At 43.7% G+C, this 23167-nt stretch overlaps 1 protein-coding gene across 2 annotated transcripts in view; it reads right to left on the bottom strand.

Annotated features, from left to right (window-relative positions):
- The window catches only part of Adamts2 (ADAM metallopeptidase with thrombospondin type 1 motif 2), a 252735-nt gene that overhangs the window by 26063 nt on the left and 203505 nt on the right, over positions 1-23167 (bottom strand). For both annotated transcript variants that reach the window (XM_027953340.2, XM_071612157.1), the window contains exons 8-13: positions 22639-22782; positions 22104-22236; positions 20806-20919; positions 7818-7963; positions 5542-5717; positions 4472-4605 (exon numbers count right to left, since the gene is read on the bottom strand). In XM_027953340.2, the coding sequence (XP_027809141.2) occupies positions 4472-4605; positions 5542-5717; positions 7818-7963; positions 20806-20919; positions 22104-22236; positions 22639-22782 (847 nt within the window). The remainder of the gene's footprint in view (positions 1-4471; positions 4606-5541; positions 5718-7817; positions 7964-20805; positions 20920-22103; positions 22237-22638; positions 22783-23167) is intronic.

Here is a 23167-nt window from a genome sequence, read left to right as displayed (position 1 = left end):
GAAATAAGCCACTTAGCACAATAGGCTCCAGATCCACCCATTCACAGGCAAATGCCATAATGTCATTCTTTATGACTAATACATTACATTGTGTATGTATACACATTTTCTCTGTCTATTCATCTGTGGAAGGGCAGATGTGTTGGTTCCATAGCTTAGCTATTGTGAATTGAGCTGCTGTAAGCATTGATGTGGCCATGTCACTGTAGTATGTGGATTTTAAATCCTTTGGAGGAGTGGGATAACTCCTTGAGGAGAGGAATCTGTATTTTAATCATCTGTATTTTGTAAGCTTCTGACTCATTTTTTTGAAGTGAGCAGAGTGCAAAACAATAAAGAGGAACATACTCATGTTTATTTAAATGGTTCCTGAGAAAACAATTTTTACCAAAGGGAGGTAATAAATGGGGACTGAAAAAAGCACTGCTTTTTTTGGCGGGGGGCAGGTGCTGGGGATTGAACCCAGGAGTGCTTAACCACTGAGCAACATCCCCAGCCCCTTTTATATTTTATTTAGAGACAGGATTTATTTAGCCCTGGATATCAACTCTAATTTAAGAGCTCTCTGTTGATTCATGGGCTCTTTCTATAAAGGGGCTTTCATTTTTGGAGCTTGTTTAAGCCAAAGATGCTAAATATGAATTGAACTGGTTGGAAAAGAAGAGGCTATCCAGACAGTGACGAAAACAAAGCCACATGCTGTGTTTCAAAACAGCTGCTCTGAGATTTTGTTCTGAGTGTCAAAAGGCGAGCAAAAGGAAAATGGAGTAAAAGAACTGCTTCATCCAGAAGAACTTTAAGAAAGTGATTTGTCAGCATTTCCCCTCAATTCTAAGACACATTTTTTTTTTCATCTTATTTGTGAAATCAAGATGTCTAATTAAAGTCAGAACCTTGCCTGCCACCTAGAGGAATTCTGGTGTCTGGACAACTGCCATTCTATGGTTTGGATGTAGTTTGAATGTTTTCCCCAGAAAGTCCTGGGCAAGAAGCTTGGTCCCCAGTGTGACAGTATTAAGGCTGTGGTTCCTTTAAGAGGTGGGGTCTAGTGGAAGGTAGTCAAGCCATGGGGGCGTTGCTCTTGGAAGGGAATATGCTGGTCTTGCAGACTGAGTTAGTTCTCCTGAGAGCCGATTGTAAAGTCAGGTCACTTCATGTGGTTGCTGTCTTTTGCCCTTGGTGGTTTTTCTTTATGCTTCTCTTAATGTTGTGACCCAGCCCAGGGGAGTCTCTCAGAGTCCAAATTTTTGCCAATAGGACTGCCTCATCTTAGATTTCCGTCCTCTAAAACTGTGAACTAAATAAACCCTTTTCCTTTATACATTATCCAGCCTCTACTATTTTGTTATTGCAACAGAAAACAGATGAAGACATGCTAGTTTGAAGAGGCTGGTTTGGTTCATCTCAGGTGGCCCAACTCATCCATCAATGCCCAGGCAAGAACTGCTCTGGCTAGTGAACCAATTATCTTTGGTGAGTACCTGATAATCAAGAGACACTATCCAATGTTCTGTATCTGAACTAAGGGGTGCCGTGATACTAATACTTTAATCACATAGAGAAATCCATGAAGCTTGGCTCCTTCTATTAGCCTGGGATCTCATTTAGATTCTAAAGAGGATAATGGGGCAGACGATAGCTCAGGTCAGGGCTGGCCACGTACTCCTGATAAGCTCTGCATGGCTGCTGCTCGCTGTCACCAATGATCAGAAGAGGCTGACAGCTTAGGTTCTGCTTCAATTCAAGCAGTTGACAGTGATGGTGGGGTACCATGGCAAAGGGTGGGGTGCATAGCTAATGAGGTAAGGATAGTCTCCCTTCCTGTCATGCAATCTTAACAGTGGGTTACTAGAGTCAGCAAACAGGCAAGCTTATTTCAATTTCTCCCTTTTACATGCAGTGAAGAAATATTTTTAAAACAAATATAAAATATGTTCTATTATACACATTCTTTTATTAAAATTTATATATTATATTCAACTTTTCTACTTCTGCATTATGTAAGTTATGATTTAATATGATCAATAAGTCAGCAAATAATATTTACTTGTTCATTTTCTAAAGTTCCAAGACCTAAGCTGATAACTGTTTTTAGATGACATGTTTGATGGCATGTTATTACTTTATCAAAGCAGTGGATTGTGCCCTGCTTAAAATCAAATGACCCTCTTGGCCTCATGTAATGCTCAGGTCTCTTTCAATTCTCTGCTCTGTGTGTGTGTTATGTGTGTGCACATCTTTTTTTTTTTTAAATTTAAACTTTATGTCTTATGTATTTTTTTAATGTGGTGCTGAAGATCGAACTCAGTGCTTCACCTATGCTAGGCAAGTGCTCTCCCACTGAGCAACAACCCCAGCCCACGTTGCACGACTTTGTTCTTCTGCAATATCTTTGCTTGTAATCTTCCTGAGTCATTCATTGTATTTTGATATTCTCTGATTGACAGCATCCACTTGGATATTATGTGTGTGTATTTTTCTGTTAGATTCTTCTAAAAGAGAATTTCACATCCACATGTATTGTCCGGACTGATACATTTCACCTCATTACTTCCCATTTCCTTTCTGTCTCTAGCAACCTGCTTTTATCTGTCAAAATAATCATTAATAAATAAGATATTTAATCTATTCTTCTTTAACTATACCTATTAGGAGTGAAGTTACAGCCATGCCCAATAAGATACTGATTGGTGCTCTGACCTCTCCCAATTAAGTTAGCAATCTTATTCACAGTTGCTATTTAAAGCTATTTCTACTACTAGTGATTGTCTGCATTAATTATGTTTACTTTTACGTTTTTTTTTTGCTGTATCTTATGATGTTTAACATCTTAACAATCGTCCTGGCTGGACACCAGCCAATCCCTGGATAAACCAAAAGGCTTAGCTGGGAATACATTTTTCATATGCAAACCAACAAATATCCAAGTCTCCACCCCAATTGCCCCCTTTATCTGACTCTCTCACAGTAAGCCAAAATTTCCTCTGGTCTAGGTCATCCTCCAGTCAGGTACCAAACAACGAGAGACCAGACCTATAGCTCCCAGCCTTTTGGGAATTATTCAAGGAAACCAACCCTAAGCTGTTTGCTTTGCTTTGCCTTTTCCCAAGAAAGTCCCCTGACTTTGCTTCTGCCTCCTGACCAAATTTGCTACTTCCACGGGTGGCCTTAGGTAGCATGCCATGCCCTTCTCTAGGAAAATATAAGTTATAAATTCTCTCAATGGCACTGGCCTCTCCATTTTGTCATTCAGATCTTCCATAAATTAAAGCCTTGTGGGTACAAAGGAGAACCAGCTTGTGTTAGTCTCTGAGTGTTTGGTTTCACTATCCCTGAGCCGGCTGTGTGGCTCAGCATCCCTGCAAGTCTCTTGTGCAACCAGCCTCCTTCCTCCTGGTCCTGCCACCTGTGGGCCCTCTAAAACCATACGAATGGAAAGCAGCCCTTGAGCACGCTGCCAGATGCCCTGTGCCCACTTCTTTGTTCCTCCAGCCCTGCTCTGGGGCTGCCTGCAGAACCTGTCAGCCTCCCTGCCAGACAACACCTGAGGATGCTGCCATTTCTCAGGAAGGAAAGAAAAGAGCCAGCCTCTGTGACAACCCTGATCAGTCCTGTCTACTTGAACTCCAGCAGAAGTTTCCAGCTCTTTCCAGAAATGTCTGGCAGGTCAAGTCTGTGCTCATGTCACCGCCACATGCTGAGGTTACCCATGGTTGTTTTTTATGATAGCGTAGGATAGAAGCCAAGGATGTACAGATGGTCCCCAATTTACGATGGTTTGACTGATTTTTTTTCAGCTTTACAATGGTGTGAAAGCTGTATGTATTCATTAGGACCTGTACTTCCCATTTTGAATTTTGATCTTTTCCTGGGCTAAATGAGGATATATCCCTTTCTCAGGATGTTGGACAGTTGGCAGCAAGTTGCAGCTCCCAGTCAGTCACATGATCATAAGTAGAAATAGCTGATATTCCACAGTGTCCTGTGTTGCAAGTGCTGATGTTCAGATAGATCCAAGGCATTTTTGACCATAACATTTTTCAACACACAATGGTTTATCATATGCCAAGAAACAACTATTTCTGCCAAGCACCAAACCAATGAGACCTATGGTGGGTATCCTGATCCAAGGACAGGCTGTCCAGTGCCCCATGGACAGCAGGGGTGGGGTATGATTCACAAAGGGTCAACTATGGATTTTGTACATTGAAATCACCTGGAAGCTCATAAAAATTCAGGCTCCCAGGCCACCACCTTTGACTCTTGGGTGGCATCTCCAAGCTCCCCAGATAAATGCCTGACATACTCAAGGCTGAGACCCCCCCCCCCCCCAGTAGAAGAAAAGGGAAAACATATTGGCCTGCAGCACTGTTTCCTACATTTTATTAATCTTCTCAAGAAGTGGAAGCTGGTACCCAGGAAGTTGAGACCCTGAGCTGTGGCCAGCACTGGCCGGCTTCATGGCACTCACCTTACAGTCCCCACGCACACAGAGGCTGAAGGCGTCCTTGTAGGAGCAGCGTGTCCCGTCGTGCACCATGCGTTTCATGGACACCACCTCCCCAGTCTCCTTGGACTCACAGTAGAGGTTGCATCTCTCCTTGGCTGGAAGGGAAGCAGCAAGGAGTCAGTGCAAGAGAAGGGACAGTGCAAGAAGAAACTTCCATGGAGCTGTGCTTAGGAGGTTCATCTGCCCCTCCACAGTCTCCAAGGTGAACACAGAGGGAAAGGGTCACGTGATGGCAACTTGCTTCCTATCTCTATGTCTTCTGAGCCTTTGACCCTGGTTCAACTGGACTTAGAAAGAGCTTTTTCCCCAAATGGAGCCAGTTGGGCTGTTGGTATAGCTTAGATCTCACACGCCAAAGGTCCCACCCAGAGACTTCTTACTGTGCAGCAAAAGGCTGCTTACTGAGTTTCCATCTAAAAAGCCTCCTTCAGTCAACCTTCCCTGAGGGCCCAAACAGGAGCAGCCCCTTTTGGATTCAACTAGGGATCCCTGGCACCTTCTCTGCTCAGCATTTATTCAGAGTAAATAAAACTCTAGGTCACCAGAGTGCATCCTTCTGAGAGAGGGACACTAGCTTCATTGCCCTCCCTCAGCCTCCCTCAGACACAGGTGGGACACATAGCAGGGGCTCAGAGAAGGTCAGAGGCCAGTTGCTTGGTAAGGTCAACCCCCCACCCCCATCCCTTAACCTTTCTAATCCTGCCACTCCATCCTCATCCACCAGATGGCAACTGCAGGAGCCCAGCCTGCTCGGAGGTGCCAGGTCCTCGGGCTCTCCTTAGCATTCTTGGCCATGCCCAGTATTCTGGCTCCTCTGAGACTGCAGTCCAGACACCAAGCCTGAGACCCACCCCAGGACGGGGCACCTGACAGCAGAGCCAGTCGGGGGTGGGCTTTGCTGCCAGTCTAAGTATCACCACCACACTCTTGCCCCATACATTATCAGAGGCACAGGACAATGCAAGGCCCTGCCTGCCCTCCCTAGGGCCTGTGTGCTGACCCTTACTGCCATCCTCCTGTGAAGGGCTCACCATCCCGGTGTTCGTGGGGCAGCCAATGGTGCTGGCCGTCTCCGTGCTCAAAGTACAGGTCCCACTGTCGGCACTGCTCCTCCCGGAAGTCAGCCAGGGAGTCAGGGCAGTCTTGGGTGCCGCAGAGCTGGAAGTCATAGGCTAGGCCAGAGCAGGTACGTCCCCCATTGGCTGGGCTGGAGGAGAAAGCATAAGTCCAGCTGCTTGGTGCCATCAGAAAGAGGCTGGCCCTTGGGTGGGATTTTTAGGAAGATCCTTGAGCTTCAGGTATTAGAGGTACAGCTCTGCTTTGTGAAGGGACCTGGCTCTGCCATGTCCAAGCTGTAGGACCAGGCAATTCCCAGCTAACCAGGCCTCAGAGAATCAAGAAGGAGCCTGGTGATGTCCCTTTTTCTGGAGTTCCCCTGGGAAGACAGCAACTTCCCTGTGCCCCACCCCCACCCCACACATGCAGTATGGGGCAGGGGGAGGCCTGGGATTGAAAACGAACATGGAGTTGTGATGGAGTGTTTAGAGTTTGCCTTCCCCATGGGACCACAGGCCCCGAGATGACAAGAATTGATTGATTGTTTTTTACAGCTGGGCTCTTGGCTCACAGGGCTGTGCCTGACATGCAGTGGGGAAATCCCAGAGTAATTCTGAAATAGGAGAATCCCACATGCTTAAGTTCTTAACAAATGTGTGGCACATGATGGACACTTTGTCATGGCTGCTTTTTCTCCACCTTAGGGAATTTGGGCTGCCCTTCTGTAACTTTCTCATTTCACAAAGAAGAGGACCAACCCACTAACTGTCTCTCTGGTGGTTCTAACTCCCAGCTTAAATCTAAATCTCTTTCTGAGGCAAGTGTGAAAGTCCCCAGGGGGATGGAAGGAGGGGCCTGCCTCTGCTCTTAGCCTGGATGCCATTCGGAGCTCTTGGGCAGGAGGGTGGTCAGAAGGGGAGGAGGGGAGCATTCCATGCACTGCTGAGACAGACAAACACAGGTCTTTTTAAAATAATGGTTGTACCCCTACTGGACCCTAGAGCATAGGTCCTTCCTCTGCCCCTACTTGGCTGATAGACTTGACCACATCCTTCACCCAACAGCTGTTGAGTGCTGACCCCCTCTGGTTCCCTGGAGGCTAGTTCAGGGGCTGGCCAGAGACAGTGTAGCAGAGAACGTGGGAAATTCAGCAGAGGCCAGAGCCCAGATGGTCTGGATGTGCCCAAAAAGCTATCACTAGATTGTATCTGGCCCAATTCAGAAGCTGGAGATCTGTTTATGTTTTTACGTGAAATTCCAGATTTTCAATATTTTCAGGTAAATCAAAATCATTGAAACACTGGACAGATCAAAAGAAGAAAGACAAAAGCCATATTGTGTGTCCAAGCAGACTCAGGTCCTAGCAGGGTAAGGCTCCCTTGCTGGTTGTGTGGAAGATCTGAGTATTGCGAATGTTTGTGGAAGACTCCCTACATGCTAGGCCCTGGTGCAGTTATTGACTGTGCACCCACAGCCCTCCCTCCCTCTCCCTCCCTCTCTTTCCCTCTCCCTCCCTGAGGATACTTCACTGAGAGAGTCCAGGCAAAGAATTCAGATGAGGAGGGGAAACAATAATTCAGAGGAGGAAGGAACTGAATAGAAGGTGATTGTGAGCCCTGAGTGTGGATCAGAGAAGTATTTGCAGGGTGGGGTGGGAGGGAATGAGTGGTCCCAGGACAGCATAGGGGATGAGGAAGGGAGAAGGGGAGCATGGTTGATGGTGGGGAATCTGGCTTGCACCAGGCAGCCTCTGAAGGCTGTCCTTCCCCTGGGTACCGGGGTATGGATGACAAGTCTTGACCCTGCCTCTCCCCTGATTTCAAATAGTTGCTCAGCTAAGGAAGCCCCTGCCCAGATTCCTAGCATTCTGAAGGGCTGAGAGAGCTCCCCTCTGTGGAGACCTTTTATCTCTCCCCATCTCTGTCCCATCTTCTCTCCTCCATGTATCACAAAAGACAGAGGAAGCCTGTGTTCAGAGTGGATTATAGGTCAGGAGGTGTGTGGCCCTAGTCCAGCAGGTCAGGAAACCAGGTTTTCAGGCCCAGGTGGAGAAGGGGAATGAGCCCTCCTCTGAGTCTCAGCTCCCTCCCAGGTAATGGGAGGAGGGGCCAGGAGAGCTTGCTCTTGCACTCCCTCCAGAACTGGCAGATGGCAGCCATCCGAGCCCTGTAGAATAGAGCTGGCTATAGAGGGGTTTCATAGTCCTCAGCTGCCACTCAGGAAGGCGGGGGGAATGTTGTGGCCAACTCACTGTGGGTTGTCACACTGGCGAGTCCTGAACCTCACACCAGTGCCACAGGTACGAGAGCAGGAGCCGAATGGAGTCCAGGCACCCCAGTTGCCGTCCCGTTTGAGGATGTCAGGTGTCAGCCAGATGCAATGTCCTTTAAAGCAATGCTGAAAGACAGAAAGCTGCTCCCTTGGCCCACGACTCACACCAAAGCAGTTCAGATACCCCCACTCTCCTCACTCTATAACGTCTTCCCAGGGCCTGCCCCTGGAGGCTCAGGGGATCTGACCCTACTAACCTCTAAAATTTCTGACATTCCAAGAAGATAGGCCTCACTCCAAGGGTGGCAATAAGATGCACAGAGAGGTGCTGGGTGCCCCCAGTGCACTCCCTGCCTGCTGCCCTGGTCTTCCACCATCCTCCAGTGCCACGTCAAGCCCACTCTTCCTCTTAGCCACACTATGCTCCACACTATGTCCCCAGGATAGATGCCTTCTGTGTGTCTATGTGAACATACAACAAGCATATCAAACCAATGATTCTAGACACAAATAAGATTTAAGGGGAAAAAAAATCAAAGCATAACACTGGCATATAGGAAACAATTCCACAACTTAAATCTAAATCACATGGATCTCAGTCTTCCTTTTTTTAAGTTTTTTTTAATCATATTTCACTTTTTAAAAATGTTTATTTATTTTTATGTGGTGCTGAGGATCTAACCCAGGGTCTCTCACGTGTGAGGCTAGCGTTCTACCTCTGAGCCACAATCCCAGCCCAGATCTCAGTCTTCTAAGGGGGAGAAAGCTTATACAATTTAGGGAGCCCACTTTAAGAAGGTTGTAAAATTGTAAATACCAAATCAGATATACAGTAGATCGTTGATTTAGAATCCCACAATCTAAAAATTTTTAAACACAATTACTACAAACAACCTGAAACAGAGAACAATGATTTTTAAAAACTGACAACTTTTCTTGCGATTCTGAGTGCACTCTTTAAACCTCTCTTCATTATGACAACAATTCTGTGATATTGTTTTCCATATAGATAATAGAGAATGTGGTGGTCATTCCTCAGCAAACTTTCTGCAAAGTTCCAGATAGTGACGATTTTGAGCTTTTCAAGCTATGTGATTTCTCCTGCAGCGACTTATTAAACTCTGCCATTGGAGCCTGAAAGCAGTTGAGGACAACATATTGATGAATGAACATGGCTGTGTTCCAATAAAACTTAATTTACAACACAGGAAGCAAATGGAAGCATCTGGAAAGGAGGTGTAAGAAGGTTGGTGAATGCTCCACCCAGTAAAACAACCATTTAATTGGTGAAAATTACTAAATACAAAACAAAAACAATTTAAAGTCTCTGGAAATTGTTCCGAGGAGGTCAATACAACAAATGGCAAAATATTTATTCAAGAAAGTCTACTAAAACTTGGTATCCGAGCCACAACTCGCTTGTGTTCCTTACTACCTCAGTGTGACCTAAGTTTTCCTATCAAGAAGATGGGGTTTCCACGGCCCTAGTCCATGGCTATGTCTGAGAGGCAATCCACTGGCATCTCCTATCCCTTTCAACTCTGTGTTGCAGCCAAGATGATTGGGGCTCTCTTCCCACATTCAGCCCCTACTCTTTGGGCAGAAGTTCTGTCCCAGTTACAGTAGGCTAAGAATACTGCATCTAATGTCTCCTTTCCCTACCTGTTTATAAGGTAGAGATTCCATACTGAATGTGGTAAGCTAAGAAGACTAGGGCACACCATTCCCATCTAGTGCCTGTTTCTAGGTCTGGAATGTCACTCTGAGAGAAGGAGGCCAAGGGTCCCTACCCCTATTAGGGTACATTGGTACAATGGTCTGGCCAGAGGAAGAGGTAGAAGAGAGAGCTCCATAGCTCTCCCCACAGGAACTAACTTCATCTGAAATAAGCATTAAGAACTTCATGCCTAAGGGCATTGTCAAAAATAATAGAGAACTTGGCTGAGCATTTAAGAGCAGGGCAATAGTTCCATGATTCTAGAAGCAATAATCCAAATAAATGATAAAACCAACTAGAAGTTTAATAGAAAGAATCAGAGTCAAAGACAGCTAAGGGTCCTTCTGAGGTCTGAGTAGTCTCCAAATATTAGTGTTACTCTGTCCTTGTGAAAGGTCCAGAATTTTATTGAATCAGACTGCAGAGCAAGTTATATCCCAGGGCATTATCAAAAACAGCACACTAGGTGCTAGGAGATAGCACAGTGGTAAAGCACTTGTCTAGAATGCTGGGGGGCCCTGGTTCAATCCCTAGCATCACAGAACAAAAACAAAACAGTGCATCAGTCAGTTAGCAGTTGGTGAAGGTTAATAGTTGTGTGTGATATCGATAAAGACAAAATAACCAGAAGCTTAATGAAGAGATCAGGGACACAGACAGTCAAATAGAGCCTGGCTAATACCATTGTGGGGGGAAGAATGGGGCTTAGAGTGACTACGCATATGCCCACGATTGTGACGTCCAAGGAGTGATTATCAGTAGCTGCACACTGCAAGGGAAATAAATAGCCCAGTCAAGTCAGTAAAACAAATAAACAAACAACAGCAACAAGAACTGGGTCATCAATATCCATAATTTTTTCAATGTATTATCTAAAAAGACCTGTTTTCAACAAAAATTCTGAGACAGGAAAAGAAAAAGGAAAGTGTGACCCTTACACAGGAGATGTGACAGAACCTGCCTTTGAGGAAGCCCAGATGTTGGACTTAGCACACATGATCTTAAAGCAGCTATTATAAATATATTTAAAGAATAAAAGAAAACTGTATCTAAAGAACTAGAGGAGAGTATGAGGATGGTGTCTCACCGAATAAGAGAATATTATTAAAAAGAAAGAATTACAAAAGAACTAAATTCTGAAGTTGAATAGTATGGGAACTCAAGCAGTAAATTCACTTGAGGGCTCAATGGTAGGTTTGAGCTAACAGAAGACACAACCAGTGAACTTGACTATAGATCAAAGAAATTCATACAATTTTCATATAAAGAAAACGTACAAAGAAAAATGAACAAAATCTTTGGGAAACATGGGAGACATGTAAGCACATTGAAATATCCACAGTAGAAGTACCAGATGGAGAGGACACAGGTAAGAGCAGGAAGTAGTCAAAAAAGTAATTGGTGAAAACTTCTAAAATTTAATGAAAAACATTAACCTACACACCTAAGAATTTAAAGAACTCCAAGTAAGGTAAACACAAAGAGATCCATACTCAAACATTTGATATATTCAAAATTGTCAAATATAGATAAAGACAGAGAGAAAATATTGAATATAACAAAAGAAAAATGACTCACCATGTACCAAAAACATTCTGGAGAATTAATGATTTCTTAATCAGCAATAACAGAGGCCAGAGGTGGTAGTGTTAACCAAGAATTTTATATCTAGTAAAAGCTACCTCTCAAAAATGAAGATAGAATATATTCCCAGACAACAAAAATTGAAAGAATTAACTGCTAGTGTACCTAGATATAAAAAAATGCGAACAGGCATTCTGTAGGAAGAAAGTGAGTTACATCAGAGAATAATTCAACACCCCCCCAAAAAAAAAAAAAAAAAAAACAACAAGGAGTGCTAGATATGGACAAATTTCTAGAAAGGTACAAACTGCCAAAGCTGACTTAATAAAGTATACAAAATTGAAATAGATGTATAACAAGTGAAAAAATTAAATGAATGATTTTATAACTTCCCTCAAATGAAAGTTTAGACCTAGACGATGTCATCAATAAACTCTACCAAACATTTAAAGAAAATAAATGCAACTCCTTTAAAAACTGTTCCCCAATACAGAAGATAAGAATCCCAATTCATTCCTTGAAGTCTCTATTACCCTGATGCTAAAATTGGACAAAGATATCACAAGAATAGAAAACATTACAAGATGCTATAGACCCACATCACTTATGAATATAGATGTAAAAATCCTTAAGGAAATAATAGCAAACTGAATCTAAGAGCATATTGAAAGGATTATACACCACAATCAAGTATGATTTAGCCTAGAAATAAAGTATAACATCTGAAAATCAATGTAATACACCATACTGACAGAAAAAGACAAAACCAGATGATCATCTTAAAACTCAAAAAATTCTTTGGCAAATTGCTGCATCCTTTCATGAAAGAACATCTCAATATAGATCATGGAAATCTATGAAATACTTATAGCAAATATTATTCTTAAGGTGAAAGATGAATATTTTCCCCCATGTCTTAGTCAGTTCATGCTGCTATAACAAAATACCACAGACTGGGTAATTTGCAAATAGAAATTTATTTCTCACAGTTCCTGAGGGAGCCCAAGATCAAGGCACTGGTGAGGACTTCCAATATGGCACCTTGTTGCTTTCTCCTCCAGTGGGGAGAAATGCCACTTCCTCACAGAGTGGAAGGGATAGAAAAGCAAAAAAGGGGTTACTTAGTTCCTTCCAGCCCTTATCCCATCTATGAGGGAGGAGCCCTCATGGCCTGATCACCTCCTAATGGCCTCATCTCTTAGCAGTTTTGAGAATCAAGCATCAACATGAACTTCAGGGGGCCAACCCTAGCACCCTATGCCAAAGCAAGGATGTCTACTTGTGCCACTTATATTCAACATTGCACTGGAAGTTCTAGCCAGGACAATCAGGCAAGAAAGAGAAATAAAAAACATCCATAATGAAAAGAAAGAAGTAAAACTATCTTTATTTGCACATGACATGATCTTTTGTGTAGAAAATTTCCCCCAAATCCCCTAAAAAACTATCAAGGTTAACAAACAAATTCAGCAAGATTTCAGGATGGCAAGATCAATAATAAAAATCAATTATATTTCTAAAATAAATCAGTTTTATTTCTATAATTGGCCATGAATGACCTAAAAAAGAAATTAAGTGAACAATTCCATTTATAATAACATCAGAAAGAAGAAAAAAACCCTTAGGAATAAATTAAACAAAGGAAATGCAAAATATCTATTAAAATTACAAAACATTATTGAAAAAAATCAAAGGTCTAGGGAAACTGATCTCATGTTCATGCATCTGATTGTTAATACGGTAACATTCTCACATTGATTTACAGATTAAATGTAATTTCTGTCAAAATCTCAGCTAGAATTTTACAGAGGTTGGGAAACTTTTCCTAAAATTAATATAGGAAGTCAAGGAACCTAGAAGAATCAAAAATATTGAAAAAAAGAGCAAAGTGGAAAGACTCATCATCATTTCCCATTTCAAAACTAGAGTAATCAAGACAGTGCAGCCCTAGCTTAAGGGCAGACAAACATATCAATGAAATAGAACAGAGTCCAGAAATCAATTTTTACATTTGGTCAATTGATTTTTCACAAGTCGGCCAAAATAATTCAATGGAAAAAGAATTGTCTCTTCAGCAAATGGTGTTGGGACAACCGGAGATTTACTTGCAAAAGGACAAAGTTGGACCCTTCCTCACACCTCACACAAAACTCACCTCAAAATGGACCACAGTCTTAAATGTAAGCACTCAAACTCTTAGAATAAAACAAAGTAAGTCAATTTTCTTGGCCCCAACAGTAATGATTTGTTTGTTAGATAACACACCAAAAGCACAAATGATAAAAGAAGGTAGACAGGACTTAATAAAAATGAAAAACTTTTGTGTATCAAGTGATGTTATCATGAATTTAAAAAGAACCCACAGCATGGGAGAAAATATTTGCAAACAATATATCTGATAAGTCTGACAAAAATTCTTGGGTATAAGTCCAAAATATATTTTCAAAGCCTCTTAGAACTCAATAATAAAAAAGATAATTTAAACATAAGCAAAGGATCTGAACAGCTATTTATCAAAAAAGGAAAAAGAGATAAATAAATTGCCATTAAGCACCTGGAAAGATGCTCAACATCACAGGAAGTGAGGGAAATGAAAATCAAAATGCCAATGAGGTAATACTTCGCACTCACCAGGGTGGTAATAATAAAGACAACAGCAAGCTCTGGGGAGGAGGTAGAGAAATTGGAGCCTTCATACATTGCTGCTAGGAATGTAAAAGTGTGCAGCCCCTCTGGGAAATAGTCTGACTCTTTCTAAAAATGCTAAATATAGAGATATCTATATTTAGATATCACAAGATCAATGATTCCACTTCTAGATGCATATCCAAGAAAAATGACATACATGCAATGATTTGTATATGAATGCTCATGCACTATTTCTCATAATAGACAGCAAGTGGAAACAACCCAAATGTCCATCAACTAATAATTGGATGAATAGAACTAATAATAATATATCTGCACAATATATTATTACTCAGTTACAAGGAATGAAATACCGATACATGCTACAACATGGATGAAGAGTAAGTGAAGAGTCACAAAAGGTTGCATGCTGTATAATTCTACTTATATAAAATATACAAATAGAAAAAAAATCTACTAAGACAGAAAGTAGATATCAGCGGCTATCACGGGCTGTGGCAGGAGCAGGATGGATTGGTGTGATTGCTGATGAGTAAGGGGCTTCTTTTTGGAGTGACAAAAATATTCTAAAATTTGATTGGTGTGAGGATTTTACAACCCTGTGAAGATCCTGAAAATCATTGAATTGCACACTTTAAATGAGTGGATTTATATGTTAATTGCATCTTATTAAAGGTATTAGTGGGGAAAAAAAACAGGCAGCAACGGAACTGGTTTTCATGACATACATGAAACAACCGGTTTGCCAACACTTGCTCTAGCATGTTGGGGAAATAGTTTCTTTCTTTTTACTATTGATAATTTATAGAAATCATTGATGATGTCACCTGAACACTGAGGATAATCAGATCCGTAGAAACTGCTGTCTGGCACGCCGTCTGATAGAAGAAAAAGTTGGCTACGATCTACATTCGGTGGGGTCGGGCTCCAAATTCCTCAATAGGACACCCATAGCACAAAAGTTAATAACTAGAATCAACAAATGGGACTTACTCAAACTAAAAAGTTTTTTCTCAGCAAAAGAAACAATAAGAGAGGTAAATAGGGAGCCTACATCCTGGGAACAAATCTTTACTCCTCACACTTCAGATAGAGCCCTAATATCCAGAGTATACAAAGAACTCAAAAAATTAGACAATAAGAGAACAAACAACCCAATCAACAAATGGGCCAAGGACCTGAACAGACACTTCTCAGAGGAGGACATACAGTCAATCAACAAGTACATGAAAAAATGCTCACCATCTCTAGCAGTCAGAGAAATGCAAATCAAAACCACCCTAAGATACCATCTCACTCCAGTAAGATTGGCAGCCATTATGAAGTCAAACAACAACAAGTGCTGGCGAGGATGTGGGGAAAAGGGTACACTTGTACATTGCTGGTGGGACTGCAAATTGGTGCAACCAATTTGGAAAGCAGTATGGAGATTTCTTGGAAAGCTGGGAATGGAGCCACCATTTGACCCACCTATTCCCCTTCTTGGTCTATTCCCTAAAGACCTAAAAAGAGCATGCTACAGGGACACTGCTACATCGATGTTCATAGCAGCACAGTTCACAATAGCAAGACTGTGGAACCAACCTAGATGCCCTTCAATAGACGAATGGATAAAAAAAATGTGGCATTTATACACAATGGAGTATTACTCTGCATTAAAAAATGACAAAATCATAGAATTTGCTGGGAAATGGATGGCATTAGAGCAGATTATGCTAAGTGAAGCTAGCCAATCCCTAAAAAACAAATGCCAAATGTCTTCTTTGATATAAGGAGAGTAACTAAGATCAGAGTAGGGACGAAGAGCAGGAGAAGAAGATTAACATTTAACAGGGATGAGAGGTGGGAGGGAAAGGGAGAGAGAAGGGAAATTGCATGGTAATGGAAGGAGACCCTCAGGGTTATACAGTGGAGGGGGTAGAGAGAGAGGAGGGGAGGGGAGAGGAGAGGTGGGGAGGGGGGAGGGTGGAGGATGGGAAAGGCACAACAGACACTAGTATGGCAATATGTAAATCAATGGATGTGTAACTGATGTGATTCTGCAATCTGTGTATGGGGTGAAGGTGGGAGTTCATAACCCACTTGAATCAAAGTGTGGAATATGATATGTCAAGAAATTTGTAATATTTTGAACAACCCACAATAAAAAATTTAAAATAAATAAATAAATAAATAAATTAAAAAAAAAAAAAAAAAAGAAACTGCTGTCTGGTTTCCTTGATGTGGATTTCAGAGGACAGAGTTCTCTCAGTCAGAACTCTTTGGATTAGCAACGCTCAGTAAGTGTTGCTGTCGGTGCAATATTCTGAGCTTCATTCTGTCTTTGATGTTGTCGGCATTTCATGTCAAATTAGAAAGAAGTTTAAATGTTTTTCCAGTGTCCTCATCATATTCACTTCTCTTCATTAATTGGACTGTCAAACACTCCAAGATCCTGCCTGCTACCTCTCTGATCTGGATCTCTACCTCCTAATGACTGACGGACGGACTGGGGTTTGATATGAAACCTTTTTGTTATTGTTAACAATTAACATTTTGAAGTCAGAGTTATTTCTATTGGTTTCTTTCTCTTTACCTGTTTTTATGTGAACTTTCTTTCTTTTAATAAATAATTTGAAAATGGTAAAAGAAGGTCATTTTACATACACACATGCAAACCAGAAGTCTGTAATTTCTCCCTTATTTTGTTGAAGCACTCCAAGATAACTCTTAAAATTGCAACTCAAGAGGTGTTTTAAGGCTTTGTCAACATCTTGGCACCTCGTTTTCATCCAGGTTTCTCTCTGGTCTTTGCGCATTTATCTTAGAGCTTATTATTATTATTATTATTTTGTCACACATATGTTGTGAGGCTATGACATCTTTTAAGCAACAGATTATCTTGTGAAGCTGTAGCCTCTCTAAAGAAATATGCATACTGGATTTCTTTAAGGTACTCCATCTAAAAGACAAGCCCCTAAAGAAAATGACTTATCATAAACATACAAGTGCTGACCTCAGATACAGCTGAGGTATCTTTTTCTCAAAACAATTTGAGGAAAACGAGCTAAACCCAGCACATGGTCTGCTTTGACCTTGGATAACCTGGCAGAGTGGTAGTCAGAGTACTTCTGGAAATTACTCTTACAACTGGGTGGACATAATAATTTAATTATTAATGTAAGAAACTGAGAATCATGTAAATAAATGAATGAATAATTAGAACCCAAATCTAATTTCTCTGTAGCTCAAACTGCAAAATGCTCTTGGTCACTCTAATGCCAGCCAACGGAATAAGTGTATCAAGGGGAAATAGAAGTGAAAAGAGAAGTGATCTCCATTGATGCTGGTGAAAATATCTTACTTTTGCAAAATTCACAAAAACATATGACCAGGGGAGTACATTGCTAGGCCCCTCCAAGGGCTTTGGAAGGAGCTCATGCAAGTGAGGGGCCCCAAGGCTTAAGCATCATAAGCTTCATGGTAAATCCACCTCTGTACCTCCCTCTAAACCTTTTGCTGGTTTCCCACTACGATAGATGAAATTAGTGTTCTGACTGTGATTCAAAGGCGCTGTAGGGATGACCTCTACTTCCTCCTCCAGCTTCATCTCCCACCACCATGACAGCACTTGGGCTGACAAGCAAGGAAGAGGTATCAGGTAAGGGATCACAATGAACTGAATGCTTGTGCTAGCCCTGACCCCAGCCCAAATTCATGTGCTGAAGTCCTGAACCCCAGTGTGATGGTGTAGAGAGGTAGAGCCCTTGAGACATAATTAAGTCATGGCCCTCATAAATGGGACTAGTGTCCTTATAAAAAGAGATAGAGATGCTCTCTCACTATCATGTGAACATATGGGAAAATGGAAACCTGCAAACCAGAAAGTGGACCATGTTGAAACTCTGACTGACCTTGGACTTCCCAACGTCCAGAACTGTGAGGAATAATTTTCTGTTGTTTAATTCCCTGAGTCTATGGTATTTTTATAGTCCAAGATGACTAAGACAGGGAGTGAGACATCTGTCCTGGCACATCTGACTTCACATCTGTGAAAGCTGACTGGGGCAGACTCCAAGTCACTGATGGCCACTAAAACCAGGGACCAGGAGGTTGAAAAAGGTCACACAGTGGCCCCCTTCTTGGCTGGGTTCATTGGCCCCTAACCTGGAAATTAGGAGCTAGGCAAGAACACTTAGACCCTGCCCAGTTCCTGTGGGTCTATATCCTTGGCCACCCTGGACCTGCATGTGTAGAGGCAATGCATGGACATGTAGGTGCTATGGTATGAATGAGGTTGTAGCCCCCAATGGTTCATGTCTGGGAGACCTGATGCATAGTACAGCCCTGTTGAGGTGGTAGACCTTTAGGAGAAAGAGCCATGTGAGAGGTCACTGAAGTCACTGCCCTTGGAAGAGAATAGGGCAGCTCTCTAGGAACCCCCTGAGACCCTCGGAAGAGTGAATTGTTATAAGAGTGAGCCCAACCCCTAAAGTGCTCTCTGACTTTCTGTTTTGAGATTTGAGCTCTCCCTCTTGAACACGTTAGTGATACTATCCGCCATGAGGTCCTCATGATTGCAGGCACTCTGCTCTTGAACCTCCAGAAATGTAAGCTAAATAAACCTCTTCTCTTTATAATAAAAAGTTATCCTGCCTCCAGTGTTCAGTACAATAACCAAAACAACAACAAAGGACTGATACAATAGGAAACAGAAAAACAAAGCAAAGCAGAAAGATAGGGGAAAATCACCCTTAAAACTACCATCTGGAAGTCAGCCCTTTAATATGTTGGCTTATTTTCTCTTGGATAACTCTTAGCATTTAACAGTGTTATTACTCTGGATGAACAATGTCATACTCTGATCTCTCACATAGGATCATAAAAGAAACATGTTTAAAGGTGTTAAAGTGCTCTATATGCATATGGTTAAAGTCCTAAGCTATGGTTTGGATCTGGAAAAAGCTGACTCATACCGTCCAACCAGGAGTGCACAGTGAATGAGCTGTATGCTAAAGGGTGGAGCAGGTGGCCCATTTGTAGGACCTGCTGCTTCTCTCTGGGTTACCTCTATGTCTAGAATATCAATTCAGATGAGTTTTCTCTCTGAAATAATAGTGGATACTCAAAATTGTGAGTAAGTGGGAAAATTGTGAGTAAATGTGAATAATGAGGTGATGGAGTTCAAGAGGGGCAAGATGTACTTGGGATGACCCAACAGAGCACAGAAAAGGAGGCTGCGGTCCAAGGCTGGCTGTGTCCAGAGCCTGAGCTCTGTGTCACTGCCTGCCAGGGATCGGGGGATGAAGAGGGTCAGCTGAGCTTGGCAAAGCCCTGGTCACTGAGATAGTTTCATCTGGTGACCTGCTGTTTTTCCAGCGAGGCCAGATTTTCCCTTGCTCCTTTCTCTTTGACCCTTGGATTTCCTTAGAGGAAAGGGAAGATAAGGAATGACTGCTTTCTGCTATGAGCTGAATGTGTCCCCCCATAGTCCATAAAAGTGGAAACTCAACCCCCACTGCAAAGGTGTTGGGAGGTTGGATTTTAAGAGATGCTTACATCATGAGAGCTGTACTGGAAGGAGGTACCAGGTCAGCTGTGGGAAGGAGGTACCAGGTCAGCTCTGGCTTTACCAGCTCCCTGGAATATTACTAAAATCTCCTCTCTCACTTCCAACATTTTACTAAGTTTGGGGCACAGCTGAATCACCAGGAGCACTTCTTAAAAATACCACATCCAAGGTCTTCAAACAAAAAGTAATATAAGAATGTTCAGTGCAACATTACAACTGCCGAAAGATGGAAAAACTCAAATGTCCGTCAAAGGATGAGTGGATAAACAAAACATGGTATAACCACGCAATGGAATATTACTCAGCCATAAAAGGAAGGAAGTACTGATCCATGCTACAACATGGACAAATCTTGAACACATTATTTTAAGTGAAATAAATCAGACATCAAAGTCATATATCATGTGATTCCACTTATATGAAATTTCAGGGTAGACAACTCTATGGATAGTAGATTAGTAGTTGCTCGGGACTAGGGGAAAGGAGAAGAAGGAAGGATGACATGATTATCCTTTGGGGTGACAAAAAAAAGTTCTAGAGCTAAATAGTGGTGATGGCTGCCCAATATTGTGAATGACTAAATACCATTGAACTGTGCACTTTAAAAGTGAGTTAAAATGGTGAAATTTTATTTTATGTGAATATTACCATAGTTTTAAACAGAACAAAATGAAACAAAATGCTAATGCTGGGCTCCTAAACCCTACCTTCTGGGAATTTGTTATCTTTAAAACATTCCCCCAGAAACTAAAATTAGACAGCCCTCTCAGTCCTAGACCAAAGACCTGCACTGAGGAACCGTAGGCCCATGTGATTTGGGGAAAGTCTGATGCCATGGGACATGCACTGAAGTTTGCTCCCTACTCCCTGATGTCCCCTGATGGCCAGTGTAGCTCTGGTGGGGCCCAGCCCTTCTGGGAGGAAATCCAGGCTAAGGGTCATTTGTATCTGTTAGCCTCCTGGCAAGTGACTGGTCAAGGAGCAGGCATGTGACTTCACCATAACCAGTGAGAATCAGTGCTGGAGTTTTGGTTGGGTCAACAGGGAAGGAGAAGCCCTTCTTTCTATAGATTTGGAAGGTGGGAAGTGGGCCTGGGGTGGCCGTCTAGTGACTTTGAGGGATTAATATGCCTGATTAGGGACAAACAGAGGATAGAAAGGCTAAACCTCATGCAGTGCTTGGGAACCCAGTGGTCATAGGCTCCCAATGCTGACCTCAGGGTGAGATGACCCACAGTCATCCACAATGTACTGGAGGCTTGAGACACAGTAAAGGGATTTGAGATGCTAGATTTGCCTGGGCATTGTAAGCACAGGGTCATGACAAAGACAGAGAGCACAGGTGTGTTTCTTCCGGTCTCTCTCTTCTTATAAAGCCACTAAGATTCAATCATGAAGTTTCAACCTGATGCTGGCTGCCTGCCTTCTGCTCCAGTCACCCTCAAAAAGCCCTCAGTCCTGACTTACCTTGCCAGGTGCACACATAGTCCCATCCAGAGGGGGTCCCTTCTTGGTCTTGCAAAAATAGGGATTGTCAGGGTGGCTGCACCAAAGCTGTTTGCAGGGATCGAAGGTGCGGAACTGGAAGAAAACACCAGCAGCTCACTAGGCTACCTTCCACTCTGGGGGACCACCCAGGGGTGCCACCCTCCCCTCTGTGACAGGCCTGTGCAGCTGGGGGATGCTGTAAACTCTGCATGATTCTGGGACCACAAGGACCATGTGCATACAGGGCAGATGCTGCAGTGTCCTGGTGCATATCTGAACCTCCCCAACCTCCATCTTCAGAGGCTGCATACATTGTGGAGCCTGGACAGCCAGCTAGGAGGCACGAGAACTGGATGGGAAACCCTTTGGCCCAGGTAGGAGTTGTTGGGGATCTGAAGGGTTGTCACTGCTGGACCCTCTGGGCATGAACTTTTTCCCTGTCATGAATCTGCTGAAGCCCTGGTGAAGCCCTCTCCACTGCTCCTACAGTCTCACCCTTGCTCCAGCCTCGGCCTCTGTCCCCCTCATAACTACCTCTTCCATGACCTTTCTGCTTCATTCCTCCGGGGTGCCCCTGAGGAATCCAACTGAAGCTCAGATCTGTCTGTGCTGTTCCCCTATTCAAACCTTTGTAGAGCCCTCCACGAGAAATGAGTCCACCCTGCTCTTTAGGAAGTCAGGGAAGGGGTTAGATCTCCTGCTTCAATACCCAACTCCACCACTTGCATCTCCCATGAACTCAGGCAGGTCATCTAACTGCTCCAGACCTCAGTCTCCTCATCTATAATATGGGACTACTTTGCTTGCTCTTCCTGCAGTGCTTATGAGCATTAAGTCACACCAACAGACACTAAAACTCCTGCCCCACCACCTCAATTCTGATGACTGGGCTCCTGCTGGTGGCTGTGCCCTTGCTGAAGTCCTGGGAACAACTGGATGTTCTCTGCATGCTGTTCTTGCTCTTTAGGCTTTTGCACCTTCGATTCTTGCCTTCTAGAATGCCCTATCTTCCTTCTTACACTTTACACTTCACTTCCTCCTGGGGAAGCCATCCTGAACCATGCAGGCTTACACAAAGGCCTTGCCAGGCTCCCCTATCCCTTGCTGACCCCCTGGTCTCAGCCTTGCCACATGTGTACTTCCTACCCAGGTGGGCACTTGGGGCCCCAACCCCAACCTGGGTCTTTTGTGAGGTGGAGAAGCCTGGCAGGATCCAGGAAAGGGTCCCCCTTCACAGTCCCCGGAGGTGCCACTGGCTTATGGGTGCTAACACTCACCGCGGTGCACATCATGTAGCCCAGGCCAAAGTCGAAGCGGCACTGCTCGTTCATGGAATAATGCAGCCCTGGGAGCTGGGGCAGGGCTGGCCAGTCATGGGCGAAGGGGTCATCACGCAGGCAGTCATAGGAGCTGTGAGGGGACATGTGGGTGCCATAAGCAGCTTTCAGTGGAACTGGCCATGCAGCCTATAAGGCAGCTGAGGCCCTTTCTGGCGCCGTCATGGTGAGCTGCCCGCGTGCCCCAGCCTTTGGATGTGCTGCCTCAGTTTCCCTGTTGTAACACTTTTCCTTTGTAGAAGATACCAAGACCTGGCTTGCATGGATTCTTGACTGGTTCACCTGCCAGTCAAGACTGGGGCCCCCAATATTAGACTTTTGCAAGTGCACCCTCTTCTATCCCCTGCACTTCACACTGCAGGACCTGAAATTGGGGAGCTCAGGCTAGACCCAGGCACACCCAGGACTTGCACCCTCCTAGAGCTGAGCCCAGGGACTAAAGGGTCACCCATGGGAACATCCCTGAGGTACTCACTGCAGGTAGCGGCTGAGCTCCTGCTGGCTGCAGCGGGACCAGTGGAAGCGGTGGAAGGCAGCCTGCACCAGGGGCGCCATGATGCTACCCAGTCGCACCTCGTCGCCACAGCGGTTGCCCTGACCATCGTGTTCCATGCCCAGCCTGTGCAGGGAGCAAAGTAGCTTGGCTGGGTCCTCACCTGGCTGCACTGACCTGCCACCTACACCGTACTCAAACTCTAGGAGGGCATCCCTCAACCTCCTCCCAGCTGACCTCCTCTGAGCCAGGTGGTACCGACTTTCCACCTGTTAGATTCTTTTAAGTCAGAGTTATTCTGGGGAAGAGGCATCCAGCATGCAGCGTCTCAGGTATCCTGTCTCCAAGGAGGGCCACTGTGTGGCAGAGGCATCTGCGGCCCCTAAAGTCCCAAGGATTCTCCCTACACATTTATCAGAGTGGGCCCAAGCCCTCTCCCTTGCATAGCCCCAGCATCCTTGTGAGGTTTCCCACCAACCCCTCTTGAGCCCCAAGATTCAGAAATGCCTGG

The sequence above is a fragment of the Marmota flaviventris genome, chromosome 5, assembly GCF_047511675.1.
Source record: "Marmota flaviventris isolate mMarFla1 chromosome 5, mMarFla1.hap1, whole genome shotgun sequence".
NCBI classification, from domain to species: Eukaryota; Metazoa; Chordata; class Mammalia; order Rodentia; family Sciuridae; genus Marmota; species Marmota flaviventris.
Note: the sequence above shows the minus strand (reverse complement) of the source record. Positions and strands in the feature narration are given on the sequence as shown.